The following is a 17,842-nucleotide window of genomic DNA, read 5'->3' as shown; positions in this document are numbered from 1 at the left end:
TTAAAGTTCTTTTTCTTCGTAACATGTGACTAACTGATCCAATATTTTAGGATTATGTGATATGGTCTGCTCTTCCTCTGTATGCAAATGCATTCATGCACACAGACCGACAGAAGAAGGGTAAATGCTATTTTGTGTTTCTTTGTAAACTAGTATATGCTATATTAATTATATAATATAAAGTTAAAATAATAGTTTGACAGATAATTAAAATATCCTTTAAATGGAAGAAAATGAGGAGATAAAGAGAAATGAAATATAAGAAAAAAGAGAAAGAAATGATAGTTGATTAAAGTGATATTTTTTTAAGAGTAAAATAGTAATTAATAAATATAAAAATATTAAACAGAAGAAGAGAAAGAGAAAAGAGAAATAAATATTAATTATACTAATATTGAGATACGTGATTATTGTTTAGGTGTACTGGTATTAGTACAAGAAAGCTTACATTATAATAAAAAATTTCTTATTCTACAAAGTGAAGGAGCGCGAAGGTCTTAGTACCCAAACTGGTGTAGCATGCCAACTCTAGAATCTAGATATTGGCAATCCCATTCCCAACTAGTTTGATAACATCAGGAACACTTCTTCTTTGGCTTCATCCTCCCAAAAGCAGAATAAAATAAAATAAAATATCATTTCCAGTCAATCACCTCCCACGATTCCTCATTTCCTCCCACCAACTCACCACCGTTGATGGCATAGAACCCCCTATTGGTGGATGCCACTCACAACGTGCCGCCATTGACGTGTCTTTTATCCTCACGTCACCTCCACCTGTCCGGCTCCTTATTCTGACACAAAGTTTTGCACCCGACTCTACACCTCTCCAGTCCACGGGTGGTGGGTGGACCCTCCCGCGGAGTACGAAACAGCGAGTTACCAATTCGAGTGCGTGGATGCAAGCCGTTCGAGAGATCAGAAGTCGTCTCTTCTAGGTCGCCTTTGTCGAGAGAGAGAGAGATGGGGATAGGAGGGGAGGGATAGAGTGGAATAACTTAATGCTCGGGTTGCGAATCTTCTCCCTTTTAGCGCGAATAGATTAGATTTATCGATGGGGGGGGGAGGGGAGCGAATAAGCAATTCCCAGATCCCACCCCCGCGATAGTCGATAAAGATAGCGAATAGCGATATATATATATATATAAAAAAAAGAGGGGCAGAAAGGAGTAGAGATCGAGGAGGAGGTGGAGGAGGACGAGGAAGAAAGGGGTTTCGGATCTGATGGTCGATGTCGAGGATGAAGCATCTCCTCCGGAAGCTCCACATCGGCGGTGGCGGAGGCGCCGCCGCCGCCGACCACCACCATCATCGGATCAGTGATTCGAGGGCGAACCCTTCGCCGTCGGCGCCATCGCCGTCGCCATCACCGTCTCCATCGACTGTCACTTCGTCGTCCTCGTCGGCGGCGGCGGAGTCGTCGAGGGGGAGGGCTCAACAATCGACGGAGGTGAGGCCCGAGGGGGCGAGTGGTGGGATTGGGGACGGCGGCGGCGGCGGCGGCGATTTTAGCTTGTTTGAGGAGGAGTACCAGGTGCAGCTTGCCCTCGCGATTAGCGCGTCGGATCCGGATGGGTTGGAGGATCCGGATTCAGTCCAGATGAAGGCGGCGAAAAGGATGAGCCTTGGTTGCTCCACCACAGTTGGAGGTGGAGGTGGACGTGGAGGCGTAGGCGGAGTTGGTGACGGTGGAGGTGGTGGAGAAGACGATGCTACCCTTATGGAATTCCTTTCTCTTCGATACTGGGTAAGTCTTGATTCGATTCTATAAAGATCTCTTATTTTTTCGGAAGTCAATAAGTAACTTGATATAGTGAGAAGCGGAGCATTCAGCAGTAGGTAGATTTGGGTTTCTTTTACCGATACAAGGACACTCTGATAAAAGTACTGGTCTTGGAAATGAGATATTGGAGGACATTCTGATCCTCGAAGACGTAAGCATATCTACCTGTTGGTTTTGGCTTGCTTCCTACTCTAAAAATGGGATTTTGTCTCACATTGTATTATTAGGGAGGTTTCAGGTAGCATTTCTGCCCACCAACAAAACGGGTTCAGTGATGTTGTTATTTATAAGGAATCCAAGTAATAAGTAAAAGGAGCTATGATATTGACAGCAAGCATGAGTATTGAGGGTGAGCTCCAAGTCTCAAAGTCAGGTTATGTGGAAACTCAGAGTTTAGTATTATGAAGAAGTACGATTAGTTTTAATTGTCTAGCATTACTAATATAAAGTACTTCGTGTATAAGATACCAATTATCCTTTTCTCCATATAGTTGAATGATAAAGATCAAAAGGCCCATAGTTGAATAATTATATTATTTTGTCAGGATGGTACAGACTTCAGCAAGTAGCGTCATAATTTTGAAGACTCAAAAGGTCTGAAAAATGTTTGTGATTATGTTTTGAGGCTAATCATTTTGATGGCAGAAAATATCAACTTTCTAATCTCACTAGATTTCTGTGTTAGCTGGTGCTTGCAAATTTGCTTCTTTTGCCAAATCATGATCATTTTAGCTGCTTATTGAATATTATTTCTTCTGCAGAACTACAATGTGGTAAACTATGATGAGAAGCTGATGGATGGATTTTATGATGTCTATGGTATAGTCTCAAATTCTGGATTACAAGGAAGAATGCCTTTGTTGGTGGATCTTCAAGCAATATCTGTTTCAGAAAACATTACTTATGAAGTTGTTTTAGTTAACCGAACTATAGATCCTGCACTTCAGCAACTTGAGAAAACAGCAATAGCTATAGCTTTAGAACACAAAAGAGAACACGGTTTAGTTGCTATTGGGCTCGTCCAGAAACTTGCTGATCTTGTTGTTAACACGATGGGTGGCCCAGTTGAAGATGCTGAAGATATGCTGAGTAGGTGGACTCTCAGGAGCTATGAACTCCATAAGTTGCTGAACAGCGTGGTTCTTCCTCTTGGTTCACTTGAGGTTGGATTGTCACGTCACAGGGCTTTACTTTTCAAGGTCTGTAACTCTACCAGTAGTTCACATATGCTAATTTGATGATCATGACATGAGATGCACAAACATATATTATATTTAGTATTCAATATAACTACAATCTATGCTTAATCGATGTCAGCTTCTTGTTTATTGATACCTCCTGGTTTTCTGATTGGAATGAAATTTGGAGTGGATACACTTACATGTTCAATATTCAACTTTAGATGCTTCTTTTCTAATGGAGATTTTAATTGGTATCAGCTTCTTGTTTATTCATACCTCCTGGAAACTTTTAAAATAATATAAATCATCACTACATTCTTCAAAATATCATAATTGTCACCGAAATCATTTAGTTCTTTCTAAAATGCCTTTATGTTAGATAAATCTAACTAATCATGGTTAGCAGATGTCATACTACATCCTAGGTCTTCTTGTTCCATCGTCTGGCTAATGTTCTTCATGCAAAACTAAATTACTCTATGAAATTACGTCGATACTTCCACATATTACAATAATGTAGGAGACATATTAAAAGGGTATTTTAACCATTCATATGCATTTGTTAACTGTAACAACCATTAGTTAGACATATTCTATTATATTCTATTCATATTCTGTTAAAACCTAACATTAATAGTGATTATGAAAGAATTAAAAGATTTCAGTGATAGTCATGATATTTTAAAGAATAAAGTGGCATTTTATGATATTTTAAAAGTCTTCGGTGGCATTATGTAAAAGACCCTTTCTAATATAACTCTTTGTTTATGATGCTGCTAACTTTTTCATCGTGTTTAGCTGCTAATATTCTCCGTTAAACCAGCTCAATGCTAAATCATTTTTTCATTGAACGAAAAAATGATTGTAATTGTGTGTTCCTTTCTTGTGCTTAATTGTCCCATATACTGCGATGGATACTTGTCGACCTTGATCAAATTGTCAAATTGGTTCCAGGTGCTAGCTGATCGAGTAAGTCTTCCATGTAAGCTAGTCAAAGGAAGTTATTACACTGGTACAGATGAAGGAGCTGTTAACTTGATTAAGCTTGATTATGACAGGTAGTTACCTAATCTTTTTCTTGTTTACGTTATTATTGTACTTAATAATTAATCTTTGTTTTTGGTGTGGGTAAGGTATAAGTTGTTCATTTATTGTTCTTTTGACATGTATTGTTGACGTGAAGACTATTTACTCTTGAAATTTTAGCTTTCTAAACGTGGACTCGCTGATATCTAAGAATATTGAATACTCATTTTAGTGGAAGGATCTTGATATACTTAGATATTTTAAAGTTGATTTCTCTACACTTTGCTTTATGCTTTGCCGTGTTTACAATGTTTTTTATTGTGGCTTGTCTGTTTGTGGGGCATCCATCTCATTTTGTGTTTATAGAGCTAATGAGGTGTTTGGTTGTGTGCTTAAGAATGACTGGAAGGTTCATATTAAGTGAAGGAGTGCCATTGAATAACAAACATACACAGTGATTTAGAGGATCACCTTGGTCATATGTTTTGAATCATTTGACACCTTTTGATATCAAAGAGTTGGTATCAAGTTCATATCGCAAGTTCGCCTCTTAAATTATCAATTACTTATTCTGGACTCATACATAAATAGGCAGTCTTGAGATGAACATCTTAACTGCAGATTGGTTGGTACTGTAAAACTGCTATCTTTGGACAGTAAATGGACATACCTACATCCATATTAGAATCCCATAATGATCTTTCACTGACTTCCTAGTGCTGAATAACTCAGTGAAAGCATTTGCAAGACATATCACAATCTTATTTCTAGTTCTTTGACACTCCTTTGAACTTTTTCTTTTTCTTAATCTGTTTCTTCTCATCTCTAGTGTTAATGAGAATGTAATCCAATAAGTCTGCTTAGATACTTTAGAAAACATTATTGGAGAAACTAACCCAGTGTTAAATTGCAGCAGTGAATACATTGTTGATCTGATGGGTGCTCCGGGCACATTGATTCCTGCTGAAAATCCCAGCACCCCTCTTCAGAATTCTGACAATTATCAAGTGAACTCTGATATCATTGAGGAGAGTGTCAAAGAACTATGCTTAGCTCTTGATAGAATTAGCAATCAGTTTGAGAAGGAAAATGAGACTTCAGAAGGGACTTCTGACAACTCTACTGCAGGACTTGTTAGTTTACAGTTGCAAGAGGTATCAAGAAAAGATCCTTCACAAGTAGGTGATGGTGCAAATATTCTTGAAGAAAATAAAAATGAGATATTTGAAAATGAAAACGGGAAGCTTTTACTTCCTGCTCACAGATCACCTGACGAACTATCAGGAACTAAAGAAGTAATATCTCCTGCTCAACAGATGAAAGTTAATGATGTCTCCAAGTATGTAGTCACTGCAGCAATGAACCCAGAATTTGCCCAGAAGTTGCATGCTGTATTGCTGGAGAGTGGTGCCTCGCCACCCCTAGATTTGTTTTCTGATCTAAATACTTCTCAGGGTAGTTACAACCAAAATGAAATGGAAAGAAGCACTTTTGCAGAGGAAAGAGAAGGAAAAAGGGAATTTTCTGATGATTATTCTTCTTCACACTTTCAGCCTACAAACAATCTGTATTCAGAATCTTCAAGACGTGCTGATAATGAGAAGAGACCAAAATTCTTTGTTGAGGATGTTACCTACATGCAAGGCCATAAATCAAAAGTTTCTTCTGATGTTGGCACCTCTTCACCTATTGTAACAAATGAATTAACGGAGGTTCATTGTGCTCAGGCAAAGGGTCCACTGAATGATTCACAGGCTGAAGGCACTCCGCTTCTTAATCATGAATTGCTATCAGGAATTCTATGCTGGAAACAGGTTAATGTCTCTTCTGTGCCATATGAAACTAGATCAGGCCAAAGGGGACATGTTGGCAATATTAATTCAGATGGAATGCTCTGCTCTCAGATGAATAAAGAAGTATTATTGAGTAATTCCAGCCAACATGGAGGTGTTTCTTTTAAGGAACATCTCGAGGATGTCAAAGACTCTGCAGTGGGTCTTTTAAGAAATGACAATAAAGACATGAGCGGTCATGTCAATGAAACAAATAACTCAGTCATCGATGGTGTTGTTGAGTGGGAGATACGGTGGGAAGATCTTCAGATTGGGGAGCGCATTGGTCTCGGTTAGGACAAAGTTTAAAGTTATTGTCTTAAAGTAATAGATGCATGCATAATATTTATCAGGTTTTTTTTTGCATGTATACCTTTCCAAGGTTTTTTTTTGCATGTATATCTTTCCAAGATTTTAATTGCATATATATTTCATTTTTGCATGTATAGCCCTCAAAACCCTTCCTTTTTGCATGGGCACCCCTCAAAACTAACAAGAGGCAAATATAAGCTATTCAAACAAAAAGACCACTTTTTTTTTGGTGCATATGGATCTCCCAGCTAAGGTTTTCTTTTTTTGCTATTCTACTACTAGATAGTTCAGATTTTAACTCCTATTTCTCAATAAAAGGTCATTTGAGGTTTTCTGAGGGTGTAGACATAAATGTGAAATTTGGGGGCACTATAGGTATTGAGGGTATACAATATTTATTATTTGTCAGATACTGACTTTGGTCTGCTAGATTGGTAAGCTGTAGTCGAGTTACTTGATTTCAATGGTCATTTTATTCTACCAAATCATTTTCCAAAATATTTAATTAGTGAAACTGATTATCTAGGTTCATGCCTAAGAGCAATAAGCAATTAATAAGAATTTCTACACTTATTACAGTGTGATGAATTTACTTTTTTCTTAACTAAGAGGATAGACTTCCTTTATGGCAACCTATCCCCTAGATTCTGCAGCCACATATATCATTGAATGAAGATGAGCATCTTGGAGTCCAAAACCATTTCAAAACGTTGATATCAGGTTAGAACTGGTTGCAAAACTCTTTCACATCCTATGAGCGAGGTTTGCTTTTTCCAGTGACCTTTTAAAGTTAGATCACCATGTCTAAGCTTAAGGTCCAGTGGAATATTAGCTTGTGATTTGGTATTAAAATCCACGTCCATTTTGTTGTACTCATCTTTGATCATATTTGGAGTATATATGCAGCACATAAGATATTTTGGTGGTGCAATGCAGATGGTGCACAAGAGAATAATAGATATCTTAAAACAAAGATGATGATATTTGATTTCTATGGTGAGTGCGTAGATATTCTATTCCACTGATTTATATCTTATTATGGTGCAGGTTCATATGGGGAAGTTTATAAAGCAGATTGGCATGGCACTGTAAGTCATGAATTTATTAGTAGATTACTGCACTCACATTTGAAAACTGTCGTAAGTTTATGTAAATACGTGATATAACTTTGTTGTCGAGTTTTGATTTGTTAAAAACAGTGCTGAACTTTTGATGCAGAAGGCTTTATTCTCTGAGAATGTAACTCTACTTCGATTCACAATTACAAAGAAGTATATAAATTTTATCTGTGTATGTCATAACAATTGTATCGGTTGATTTTGAGTTTTTGACTTTGTTGATAAGCACCTGATCATAATTCATAAATATGACTGGTGAGTTACATAGTAGATATGTCAAAAAGCACATAGATAGTACTATCCTGCTGCCTATTTGGGACACGGTTGCGAGAAAAGATTGAAGGGAGTCAGCAGGAAAAGACAGTCAATCTGCTACCTAGGAAATGGTACTAGATGTTAGAAGATGGTAAAATTTCTCTTCTATAAGCCATAACGCTTGCAGGCATTATGTCATTGTGAAGGTTATTTGAGAGTTGTCAATAAACAGAGCACCTGGTCCTTTGAGGGAACCAAGTGTCCAGAATTGAAGTTCCTCATGTACAGGCATGCACCTGTGTCAAGATCAAACATTTTTCTTGGTTATTTTATTACTTTCAGAAGTTCAGATGGCATATTTCAGAATGTGTACAACAGAATAAGAGATTTCAGATCAAGATCAAGAGAGATTCTTAGTGAACAATACAAATTGCAGAACAAATAATAATGGTATTCATCTATGCAATCATTCTGACTCTTACCTTTCAGAAAGGAAGTGGCAGTCAACATTTCTAGCGACATTAAATATGTAGTTGATCAGTTAATTTTACTTTCCTTCTGTGGACACAGAAGAATATGTAGTCAGTGACAATACCCACTTGAATTTAGCTGATATCCCTTTCACTTGGAATTCAAACTTCTATATAGGTTCAACTTGCGCAAAATATATGACAAAAGCTCTAGTATGATTAATTTTTTGTTATATCATCCTTTCTAGCTGGGAAACTTCTGATACATAATGTTCAGTCAAGGAAAACTTAAAAGTAGCTGGGGCTTCTCAACTTAAGACAGTAATAGATGACTCATGTACCACGTATTTAGAAACAAGATTTGGATGGCTACACCTATATAGGACAGTGAGGCATTATAGAAGTGAAGGTAGGCCTATTTCTTGATTCTATTTTTGCATTACCATTAAGAAGGAGATAATAAATTGTCTGAGATTAGGTTTGAATCTCAGCATACTTTGATACAGTGCTAACTAGTTGCCATAATCAAACGTGAAATTTCTTCATTAGTTGCTCTTGATAACTTCTAGAATTCTTTTCCTTACTTTTCAAGGAAAACACAACTTGATTCCTAGATATTCCTGCTAGATTCTTTCTGTCTCCAGTACTTGATACTATGCTGTGATCAATTCACAGGAGGTTGCTGTGAAGAAGTTTCTTGACCAGGATTTGTCAGGTGATGCTTTGGAGCAATTCAGATGTGAAGTAAGCTTTTCATTGGTTTAGTTTATATGTCAAAGACAGATTCTAATTTCTTTACTAGATAGTCCCAAATCAATACCTACTAGTTTTGGTTGATGCAGGTGAAAATCATGTTAAGGCTACGTCACCCAAATGTTGTTCTTTTCATGGGAGCTGTAACACGGCCTCCAAACCTCTCTATATTAACAGAATTTCTTCCAAGGTTTGTGCAATCTTCCTGGTTCTGCCGATCAAGAGACCTATTAAATTATAAACAGGAAGTTTTAAATGCCCTTTCATGACAATTCATCCTGTAAAATTGGTTGTGTTGCTATGTTATTTTTTCAATCATGAATTTGTATGAATTATAGAGAATTAGGTGTATGATACTCTACCAGTGTAGGTTTCTCCAATTTTCTATGCCTCGGGTATATTAGCTTATTGATAATTAATTATTGAAGTGATTTACCATCTTTGAGATGGAAATTTACTTTTTATGTATAGGGGGAGCTTATATAGGTTGTTGCATCGTCCCAATGTTCAACTTGATGAAAAAAGAAGGCTGAAAATGGCATTAGATGTGGTAAAGTTTGGATAACTCATTGTGTTTGCTCTGATTTAGTTTGTCACATTTTGCTAAAGGGACGAATTATTTTGTTCTTTCAGGCCAAAGGGATGAATTATTTGCACACGAGCCATCCAACTATTGTGCACCGGGATTTAAAAACCCCCAATCTTCTTGTGGATAAAAATTGGGTTGTCAAGGTACTTGGACAATGCTTTTCAACTCTTCCTTTCTTTTTTCCCTTTTTTTCTTGCTTTCCATAATAGATTTGCAGGCCACCTCTTCATGTACCATCCAAATATGTTGTCACCTATAGAGTTTCTTGTACCTGTTAACAATAAGATTATTCTGTTTTATGCATATGGTACCTCTTCAGGTCTGCGATTTTGGCTTGTCAAGGTTGCAGCATCACACCTTCCTATCTTCGAAGTCAACAGCAGGAACAGTAATTCCCTTACCTCCTATTCACTTTACTTTTATTGAGGCTATTTCAGACTCTGGTCATGCTACAGCTTGCTGAAGATTTTCACCTTTCTTGAGTTCTTCTCAGCATGCGTTACTGGCATCGTACTTATCAGTTTGAAATATTAACTCGTGTGTGAAACATATGGAGAACCAATGAAGTATTGGGAAACATAGTGCCCCCTTAATATTGCTTTCCTGTGTGAATACATACCAATTTGGTAGCAAGAGATGCATATAAAGAGATAAATCCTTAAATGGAAGCAATTAATAAGAAAATAAAAACATGATAATGCTTGATCAGAACCCCTTGCAATAGATAGATATGAATGGAGGAAAATGATACATATACCCAACCAAAAATTGTTGGAACAAAAGGCTTGGCTCTTGTGTACCTCAGTAATTGCTTTTCTATAAGAACCTTTGGTTCATCTAGTTAGTAACTTAGTATGAGAAATATGGACAGTAGGTAAACTTGAAAAGTTTAAATTGTGAAGCCACCATCTTATACATATACATTGGCATGCATTCTTTTGGTGCTTTATTACTGATGGAGGTGTAACAATGATAGAGACCCAATTCCTGAGCAATTTATTTTACTAGATTCTTTCTTAGAATTCATATGAATGATAAACCAGTCATCCTGTTTATCACATATTTATGATTGTTATAAAATTTGTATAGGATTTACCAAGTCTAGCAAGGGAAAAATAAGAAATGGCTAAAGTCTTCTTTAATAATAGAAATGTAATACTAGTTGGTAAATATTACTGGAAAGCAAATAAATTGTATGCTTCTTGTCTTTGTTCCCTGTTCATTTGGTAACTCTACTTTACAGAAAGGTGTTTATGTGTAATTCACTTTAGAGTTCTACTAGTGCATTGGCACCGTGGTTCTGCTGATTTATATTCATTGGAGAATTTATGCATTCTTTTAAGCTTGGATTCAGTAAAGAAATGTAATAACTTTTTGGTTGGTATCCATTAAAAATAGATTTAGAAACGTGAAGTAGTTGTTGGATTTTCATCTTTGTCATGTATCACTTTTCATTTAGTTGTGATTTTGAATTGGCACATTGACTTGTATTGCAGCCAGAGTGGATGGCACCAGAGGTCCTCCGAAATGAGCCATCCAATGAGAAGTGAGTTTGCAAGTCTGATAAATTTATTGTTCCCTTCAATTTGAATTAACTTTGTTTTTAATGGTTTTGTTGACTCTTGTATTTGATCTTTTTTAATTTTTTTGTCGTCATCAATTTTTTTTTCCTCAGATGTGATGTCTATAGCTTTGGTGTAATCCTGTGGGAGTTAGCTACCTTGCGTATGCCATGGAGTGGTCTTAATCCAATGCAAGTTGTTGGAGCTGTTGGGTTCCAAAACAGACGCCTTGACATACCCAAAGAGGTCGATCCAATGGTTGCAAAAATAATTAGTGATTGCTGGGAAAGGTAAGCTGGCATTTCCTATGAAGAGAATTCTAGTTGTTGCAGGAAATCTTGGATACAGAGCTTTTAAGAAATCTTTTTAATACTTTTTAATAAATGAAGCTTCTTTTTTCTTTTTCTTTTTTCTTTTGTTTGTTGGGGAGGGCGTTATGAATGTGCCTAGTCTTGTAACACAGTGAGCCTCTCATTTTTCATTGCCTAAATGACCTTATCTGTAGCAAAGCAATTTAAGAGACCCGCACGAGTTCTTATGCGTAACATGAAATTTAATCCTCCAAAAAGTTCCTCAATTGAAAGGATCAATTATTATTTTATTTATGGTTCTTTGATAGACTTAAACATAGCTTGTGCTGTTCTTATATTAATTACATGTTCTAGATTAGTCTATTCTTGAACTGTTAAACACTTCTAAAGATATGCATGAACCAAGTGAGATTGATTAGCTGGGTCACTTTATCCAAAGAAAGGAATAAGTTTAGTTGCTCACAATCTATATCATCATGTTGGTTTTGTGCAGTGAGCCGAACAAGCGACCATCTTTTGCACAGCTCATGTCACCTCTTAAGCAATTGCAGCATTTGGTTGTTTCTATAAGTTGAAATTTTCCGTAGCTACAGTGGAAATAATGGAGAGCCACACCCAGGTAAAACATAACTGTGATTATGAGCTGGAATGGTGGTGGTACAAGTAGGAGACAGCATACTTACATTCAGAGTAACTGATGAACTCAAGATTTGTTCAAAGTGGATGTATATGACAACAGATTCTGTGTTTTTTGGCAAATTAGATGTATTTTCTCCCTCTGAAGCTGTGCGAAGTGCAGCAGAGGAAGCAAGCATGGTATACTTAAATCAGGGAATCAGGGAGCAACGCGAAGTGCAATGCACCTTAATGTACTATTGTGTCATTTTGTTTCCAGATTCACAAATCAAGGAATCTGGGATATCGGAATTGTACACAGGAAGGATTTATAATGTTATTGCTTCAGGAAAGTAAATTGTTCGGGACGCAAAAAAGTTTGCAGTCCTTATATACGGCCTTAATAAATTATTTTCTTTGTTACATTATCTATATGTATTGCTGAAACTCTGTGATTGCTGGACTGTTAGCACGAGATTGAAGCCAAATGATGTGCATGCACTTTAATTAAACAGAGGGAAATTATGCCAGTCAAGATAAAGTTCAAACAGAACATTTGCTGGAATGCTATCTAAGCTAAATTCTCGTTATCCTATTTGCTTTTCTCTGATGATTTTCAAGTATGCTCTTGGTTTTTTTGTATGAATAACTCACACATTCTGGTTCAATAAATGACATGCTAATAATAGAATTTTTTTTATTTCTTTTTTTGAGAAAAATGCTAATACTATACTTGGTTTACAATTTTACACCATTTAATCTTTTTCTTGAAATAAAATCTGTCTGAATTATTATTATCATGACAAACTAAGCATTTGGAATTAGAACCTCATAGGAATATGCATAAGCTCAGGTTGAATTCCCCATTATCATGACAATATAAGATTTCATGTACATGATAAGAATCATACAATCGAGTGAAAACATTGCACCATCTAAAGCAACCGTCTTGTTGCAATGGTGAAAACATCAAAAAATTGCTCACATGTAAGCTAGCAACATTCAATTAAGAAATAAATTTTGTCAAAATTTGAATTTCTGAACTAATGAAGTAATTTATTATTTATAGAGTAAATCTTTTTAATTATCCATTGTATTTTAAAGGGGAAATTATCCATTGCCACTATCCTAAACCTTTTTTCTTTTTTCTTTTTTCTTTTTTCTTTTTTCTTTAAAAAAAAAAAACTATCCTAAACTATGAAGTGATGGGATTAAGTATAAGTCAAGGAGCGAAGGCGATAATCCAAGTTCCTATCCGCCTTCGCTATTCCATGATCGATCGGCGATCGCATTAATCAACAATGTGGCCACCAGAGAAGCCGCAGCTCTTCGATCGCAAACCCAGCAAAGGTGAATAAAAGTAGCTGTTGTCCAGGGAATAGGTAGGAATAAGAGGAGGATAACGAGCAGTTATTCATTTCGCTCTCCTTGTTGCAGGTAAATCGAAGAAGAAAGCGCGAATAAACTTATCCAAGTCCCCGATACCCAATCCATCTCCTTCCCCACCGCCGCTGCCACTGCCTCCTCCTCCTCCCGGTCTATTCCACTCCTATCCTTCGGCGAATTCGACCTCTTGCACTCCTCTTCCTCCTCCGTCCATGCCACGAAAGCCCTTTCTCCGCCGTATTATGCCGCTTGCGCTCGTGGGATATGGAGGTCAGTTGGATTAGTTCCATTTGGGAGGATACAATTCTTGCTTCTATTCTCCTCTTTGACTATGTTTTGGGTTTATAGTGTTACTGGGAATCGTATCACATTTTAGAGCAGGGGTTCCTAAAGATAGTATTCACCAACTGTTCGACGAAATGCCTAAGCGTTTCATTCCAGTTAGAGGTGGCAACTTATGAAAATGCTTTAAGCACTTGAAAGTTTACCTGCCCTGGTTAATAGAGAAGTGAGATGGCGATGAGGCAAAGGTTCGAGTGGTTTATAGACTTGAATTGCGACCAGGTGACAACCAAGTTTGCATAGTAGACGTGATCTAAAAAACTGCTCCTAAGACAAGTGCATATAGATACTTGAATGTTTCTATGTCCCTTGTGGTTTTAGATATAGGAAAATTAAAGAAAGAAACCAATGGCAGTATCTAAACCTTTATTTTCCACACTTCTATGTGTCTAGTGAATTCTTAGTAAGAGCGTCTATGAGGGTTATGATGCTAAACGATGTTGAAACCAATGGCAGTGCTGTTACTTTTGCAAATTGATGAGAACACATCCTTATGTTAGATGGTGACCTCGCAATTATTGCTGTTCCAAGTTTGTATGTCAATAACACTTCCGGCATTAAAGCATTGCACAAGTATATTTAGTCATAGCATGCATGTACCATGTGATGCGGCTCATTTGCTTAACAAATGTCCATGGATTTGGCTGTTTTTTTGAGGTGTTTGGTGGTGTTAGTTAGGACCTTTTATTTTGAGGTCCATAAATTTTGATTGAGTATTTGATGTTCTTTTTGTGGTTAATCTTGGCAGAAGATTGTCACTTATTAAGTTTCAATGAAACAGGAGCTGCGGCATGTTTGTGAGAAAAAAAAAAAAAAAAAAAAAAAAAAAAAAAAAACAATATCCATGGAGTTATCACATGTTAGTACATTTTCACACTTATGAACAATGCCCAGATGGTGTGATATATAGTGGCTTATGCTGATGAAAGGAAGTTTCTGTAAATAAGACTGGTTGGAGTTTGAATTTCATTCCATTGTTACCTTATGCAGATATAGTCTCATAATGGCAGAGTACCAAACTAGGCATGACCATGTAGTAGCATGTTTTAATTATGAAGAAGGATGATACTGTCGTAGTGTCGTGTCTTCTGAAGCAAATGAACTTTGATATGCAGTTTATATATTTATGAGGACGAGAAAGAGACAATCAGCTGCGGAGCAGGAGAAAGTTTGGCATGAGATTTCTTCTGCACAAGTTGAGAAAGTTGGAAGTTCCCGAGTAAACAGCCGGTGGACCTAATTTCATGAGTAACATTGAATCAAATGCAATCTTTGGTAGGAATCCAGAGGAATCATGGAAGTCTGCTTGTCGGAAAACCTGTTGTATTCATCATATTTGCCGACTGAAAATAATATGAAAGCAAATGAAGCTACGTTAATTTCTTGTAAACTATTTTTGTTAAATCATAATGAACTTATTATTGATGGAATGCTCTGAAATCCATCTTGTGTGATAGAACTAACTTGTATGACACAATGTATGCCAGTTCTTTTTGTTTGTCTGGCTGCATCATACCTTTACAATAAATGAGGTGTTGTCTTTGCACTTCTAAAGAGATTTTGTCTTTACACTTCTAAAGAGATGCCTACACATATTGTCAAAATGTAGGATGTCATCTGTAATTTTCTCATTTAGCTATTTTGTGTTTTTAAGACTGTTCTCCTTCAATTGTGAATTCGCCCCTGTTGCATTAATCTACATTATTCTACTTGGATGAATGTTGATTCTTTTTCATACCCAAGTTCTTGGCTGTAATACCCAAGTTCCAAATTTTCCATGAACTACAGTAAATAATCTTCATCTCCTGCTGAGTGCATAAAGCCTTTATCAATTGCATGATAGGATTGTGAATTTTGGGCTTCCTATTTATCTGTGGGTCCATTTCACTGCCAGCCCAAATAGTTGCGTTTTGCTTTTTGGTTGGAAAATGCTGTCCTTTAATACAATTAAAGGACTATGCTTTTCTCTGTCGCCAGGTTATAATTTTTTTTTCTTTTTCTTTTTCATAATTTTATATTTAGACAATTAGGCTAATTCTATTAAGAAATAAGTTACAAAGGACCCCAAAATATATACATATAGAGTCCTCTAATGAAATTTTTTACCACAATGTTCATGACTAAATTTGAACCCATGACCTCTTCTATGGGCTAATAGGAAAGAGCTAATGGGAATCAATTATTGAATTATATTGATGATTTTATGTCTTATTTAGAATAGAAATACAAGTGTAATATGTGTTTAAGATAGTCTTATTTAGTGTCTATATAGCAGTTTTATTCTTATTAATAATCATTAGTTTGTTTATATATTACATATTCGTCCATGCCAAGACAACCCTGATCCATCACAAACATACAAAACGACAGTGTCATTGCGATTAGTCTCTAGTTTGGTTTGCAATATCCTACACCATGAGCTGGATAACCTGGACGTATCCAAGTTTCTATGTTTACGTTTCATCAAATCTAATTATACGTCTAATTCCCCCATTTAGTGTCGCCCCATCAGTTGAAACGTGAACAACTTTGCTACCTTCGACCCTTGTCCTCGTGCCATTGGAATACTCCACTTCCCGGAAGTTATGCCGACATATCTTGGATAAGATTAACTACGTGGATTTGACTACGGTAATGGAAATCTCCAAGTGTAGTGTTGAAAAAAATTTAATCTATCGTGTCGGGTTCATATCAGGTCTCAACATAAACACTACTTTATTTTTTTCCTAAAAGTTTAAATAATTCTATCTATCTTATATTTGTATTGAATTTAAATATATTTAAAGTCTACTACCCATCCATTTGATTCAGATAGATTATCTTCGAATTATATTTACCCAAATAGATCGACCCATTAAAAAAAAAAAAAAAGGCTAGTTTGGTCAAAAACTCCAATCAGTAGACCAATTCAAAAATACGGCGCAGCCATGTTTTGGTGTCAGATCTCATTGACCGAGGAAAAGAAAGGGTAGTGTGATGAATAATGTTGACAGGGATAGGGAATAGATATGAATATGATCACATCATAGTTTGATATCCCACCAACTCGATCTCTTCTAAATTCTAATGTTTGTTATATGCTAAAGTTACATAGACTGCTCATGGTAGCTGTTACTGTATCAGTGCATCACATAGAAGGCTATTGCTGTAATAATATGAACATGATCAACAACTTTTGTGAGGGATGTGATGTTAGCATAGTGGAGTGGAATACATTATTGATAGAATAGCTACAACTTATTTTGAAGTAAATGACAAATATACCTTTTTGTTTAGGCTTAACCATTTGGACCCCTATTTTGGTTATTTTGTAGAAATAGTATGATTTGTTTTATCACTTAAAAGCCTGAATACTTAACTCTCTTTTATAGAAAGACATTGAGGTCTCGCTCATCCAGCTTTTAGCTAATATATATATATATTAAACCTCACAATCTAAGTTTCAAGTTGCTATATCATCGAGCTATTGTACCAAACTAAATATCGTCCAAATAATTAGGTTACTAAGCTGCCCTTCCAATTAGACCATCTTAGGGTTGGCCGTGCGACCAACTTAGTAGTAAAAGTGCTCAATAATTTTCAAAAGTTCCTTAGTAGCATGTCAATATTTTGAAAAAAGTAAGATCAATTCGGTTTTAGGTGCAAAGATCCCTTACCATATAAGAATATTAAACAAATTTTTTTTTTTGTTGAGTGCAATAATCCAGATAGTTTAACTTAACAAGTGGAGCCACAAAAGGATATGATTCTTTATAATATTAAAAGGGATTTTTTTATTAAAAAAAGGGAATCAAACTTAAGTACAGGAGAACAGTAGCATGTCACACATCACAAGTTGCCAAAATAAGTAACTGCTGAGGTAGCAAGCTATCCCTGGCAAGGTCATTATGTACCACCAAAAGATAATTGCCAACTTCTTCGTTAGTGATATCTTACTTAAACCCTAGCTTTTGAGAAAGATGCTTTTGGTTAGGTAAATTAATCCTACACAAAGATGCTACCACTAGTGGGAGAATAATTAGCCAAACATATAAGTATATGCTATAACACCATAACAAAGAAGCAGTCAAGAGAAATTAAGCAAAAGATCGAGCTTGGTAGTCTACTTAAATTCGGCCACCTTGATAAAGTTTTTGCCATAAAGAAATGGCCACCAGTTGTGGACCCATCTTAATTAAAGGGTCAAGTGTGGAAACCAGTTTGTATTAGATGGACAGCGAGCCTCATTGCATGGAACCCATTCGGCCACTTATTTTTTTTTATTTTTTATTTCTAGAGAGAGAGAGAGAGAAAGAGATGGTGATGAA

General features: G+C 36.2%; 2 protein-coding genes across 7 annotated transcripts; both read left to right on the top strand.

Annotated features, from left to right (window-relative positions):
* The first annotated feature begins 72 nt into the window (after positions 1-72).
* LOC140781194 (probable serine/threonine-protein kinase SIS8) lies at positions 73-12,239 on the top strand. Of its 6 annotated transcripts, XM_073127056.1 has the most exons (14): positions 1,792-1,934; positions 2,022-2,132; positions 2,545-2,982; positions 3,919-4,022; positions 4,904-6,114; positions 7,182-7,222; positions 8,653-8,721; positions 8,805-8,920; positions 9,202-9,280; positions 9,364-9,462; positions 9,639-9,707; positions 10,816-10,865; positions 10,995-11,171; positions 11,686-12,239. In XM_073127056.1, exons 3-14 carry the CDS (start codon positions 2,578-2,580, stop codon positions 11,765-11,767), a joined length of 2,502 nt encoding a protein of 833 aa, XP_072983157.1. In that variant the 5' UTR covers positions 1,792-1,934; positions 2,022-2,132; positions 2,545-2,577; the 3' UTR covers positions 11,768-12,239. The 6 variants fall into 6 exon arrangements, with proteins under 6 accessions (XP_072983156.1, XP_072983154.1, XP_072983152.1 ...); XM_073127055.1 differs by lacking the exons at positions 1,792-1,934; positions 2,022-2,132 and adding an exon at positions 73-120; XM_073127053.1 differs by lacking the exons at positions 1,792-1,934; positions 2,022-2,132 and adding an exon at positions 901-1,747 and having other exon boundaries at positions 8,820-8,920.
* A 783-nt stretch (positions 12,240-13,022) lies between these two features.
* On the top strand, positions 13,023-15,089 carry LOC140782246 (uncharacterized). The gene is made up of 3 exons (XM_073128718.1): positions 13,023-13,157; positions 13,245-13,463; positions 14,651-15,089. Exons 1-3 carry the CDS (start codon positions 13,109-13,111, stop codon positions 14,773-14,775), a joined length of 393 nt encoding a protein of 130 aa, XP_072984819.1. The 5' UTR covers positions 13,023-13,108; the 3' UTR covers positions 14,776-15,089.
* Positions 15,090-17,842: the final 2,753 nt, after the last annotated feature.

The sequence above is a fragment of the Typha latifolia genome, chromosome 2 (assembly GCF_019914945.1).
Source record: "Typha latifolia isolate L0001 chromosome 2, TyphaL0001v2, whole genome shotgun sequence".
In the NCBI taxonomy this organism is placed as follows: domain Eukaryota; kingdom Viridiplantae; phylum Streptophyta; class Magnoliopsida; order Poales; family Typhaceae; genus Typha; species Typha latifolia.
The sequence above is the reverse complement of the archived record's forward strand: the minus strand, read 5'-3'. Positions and strand labels throughout refer to the sequence as shown.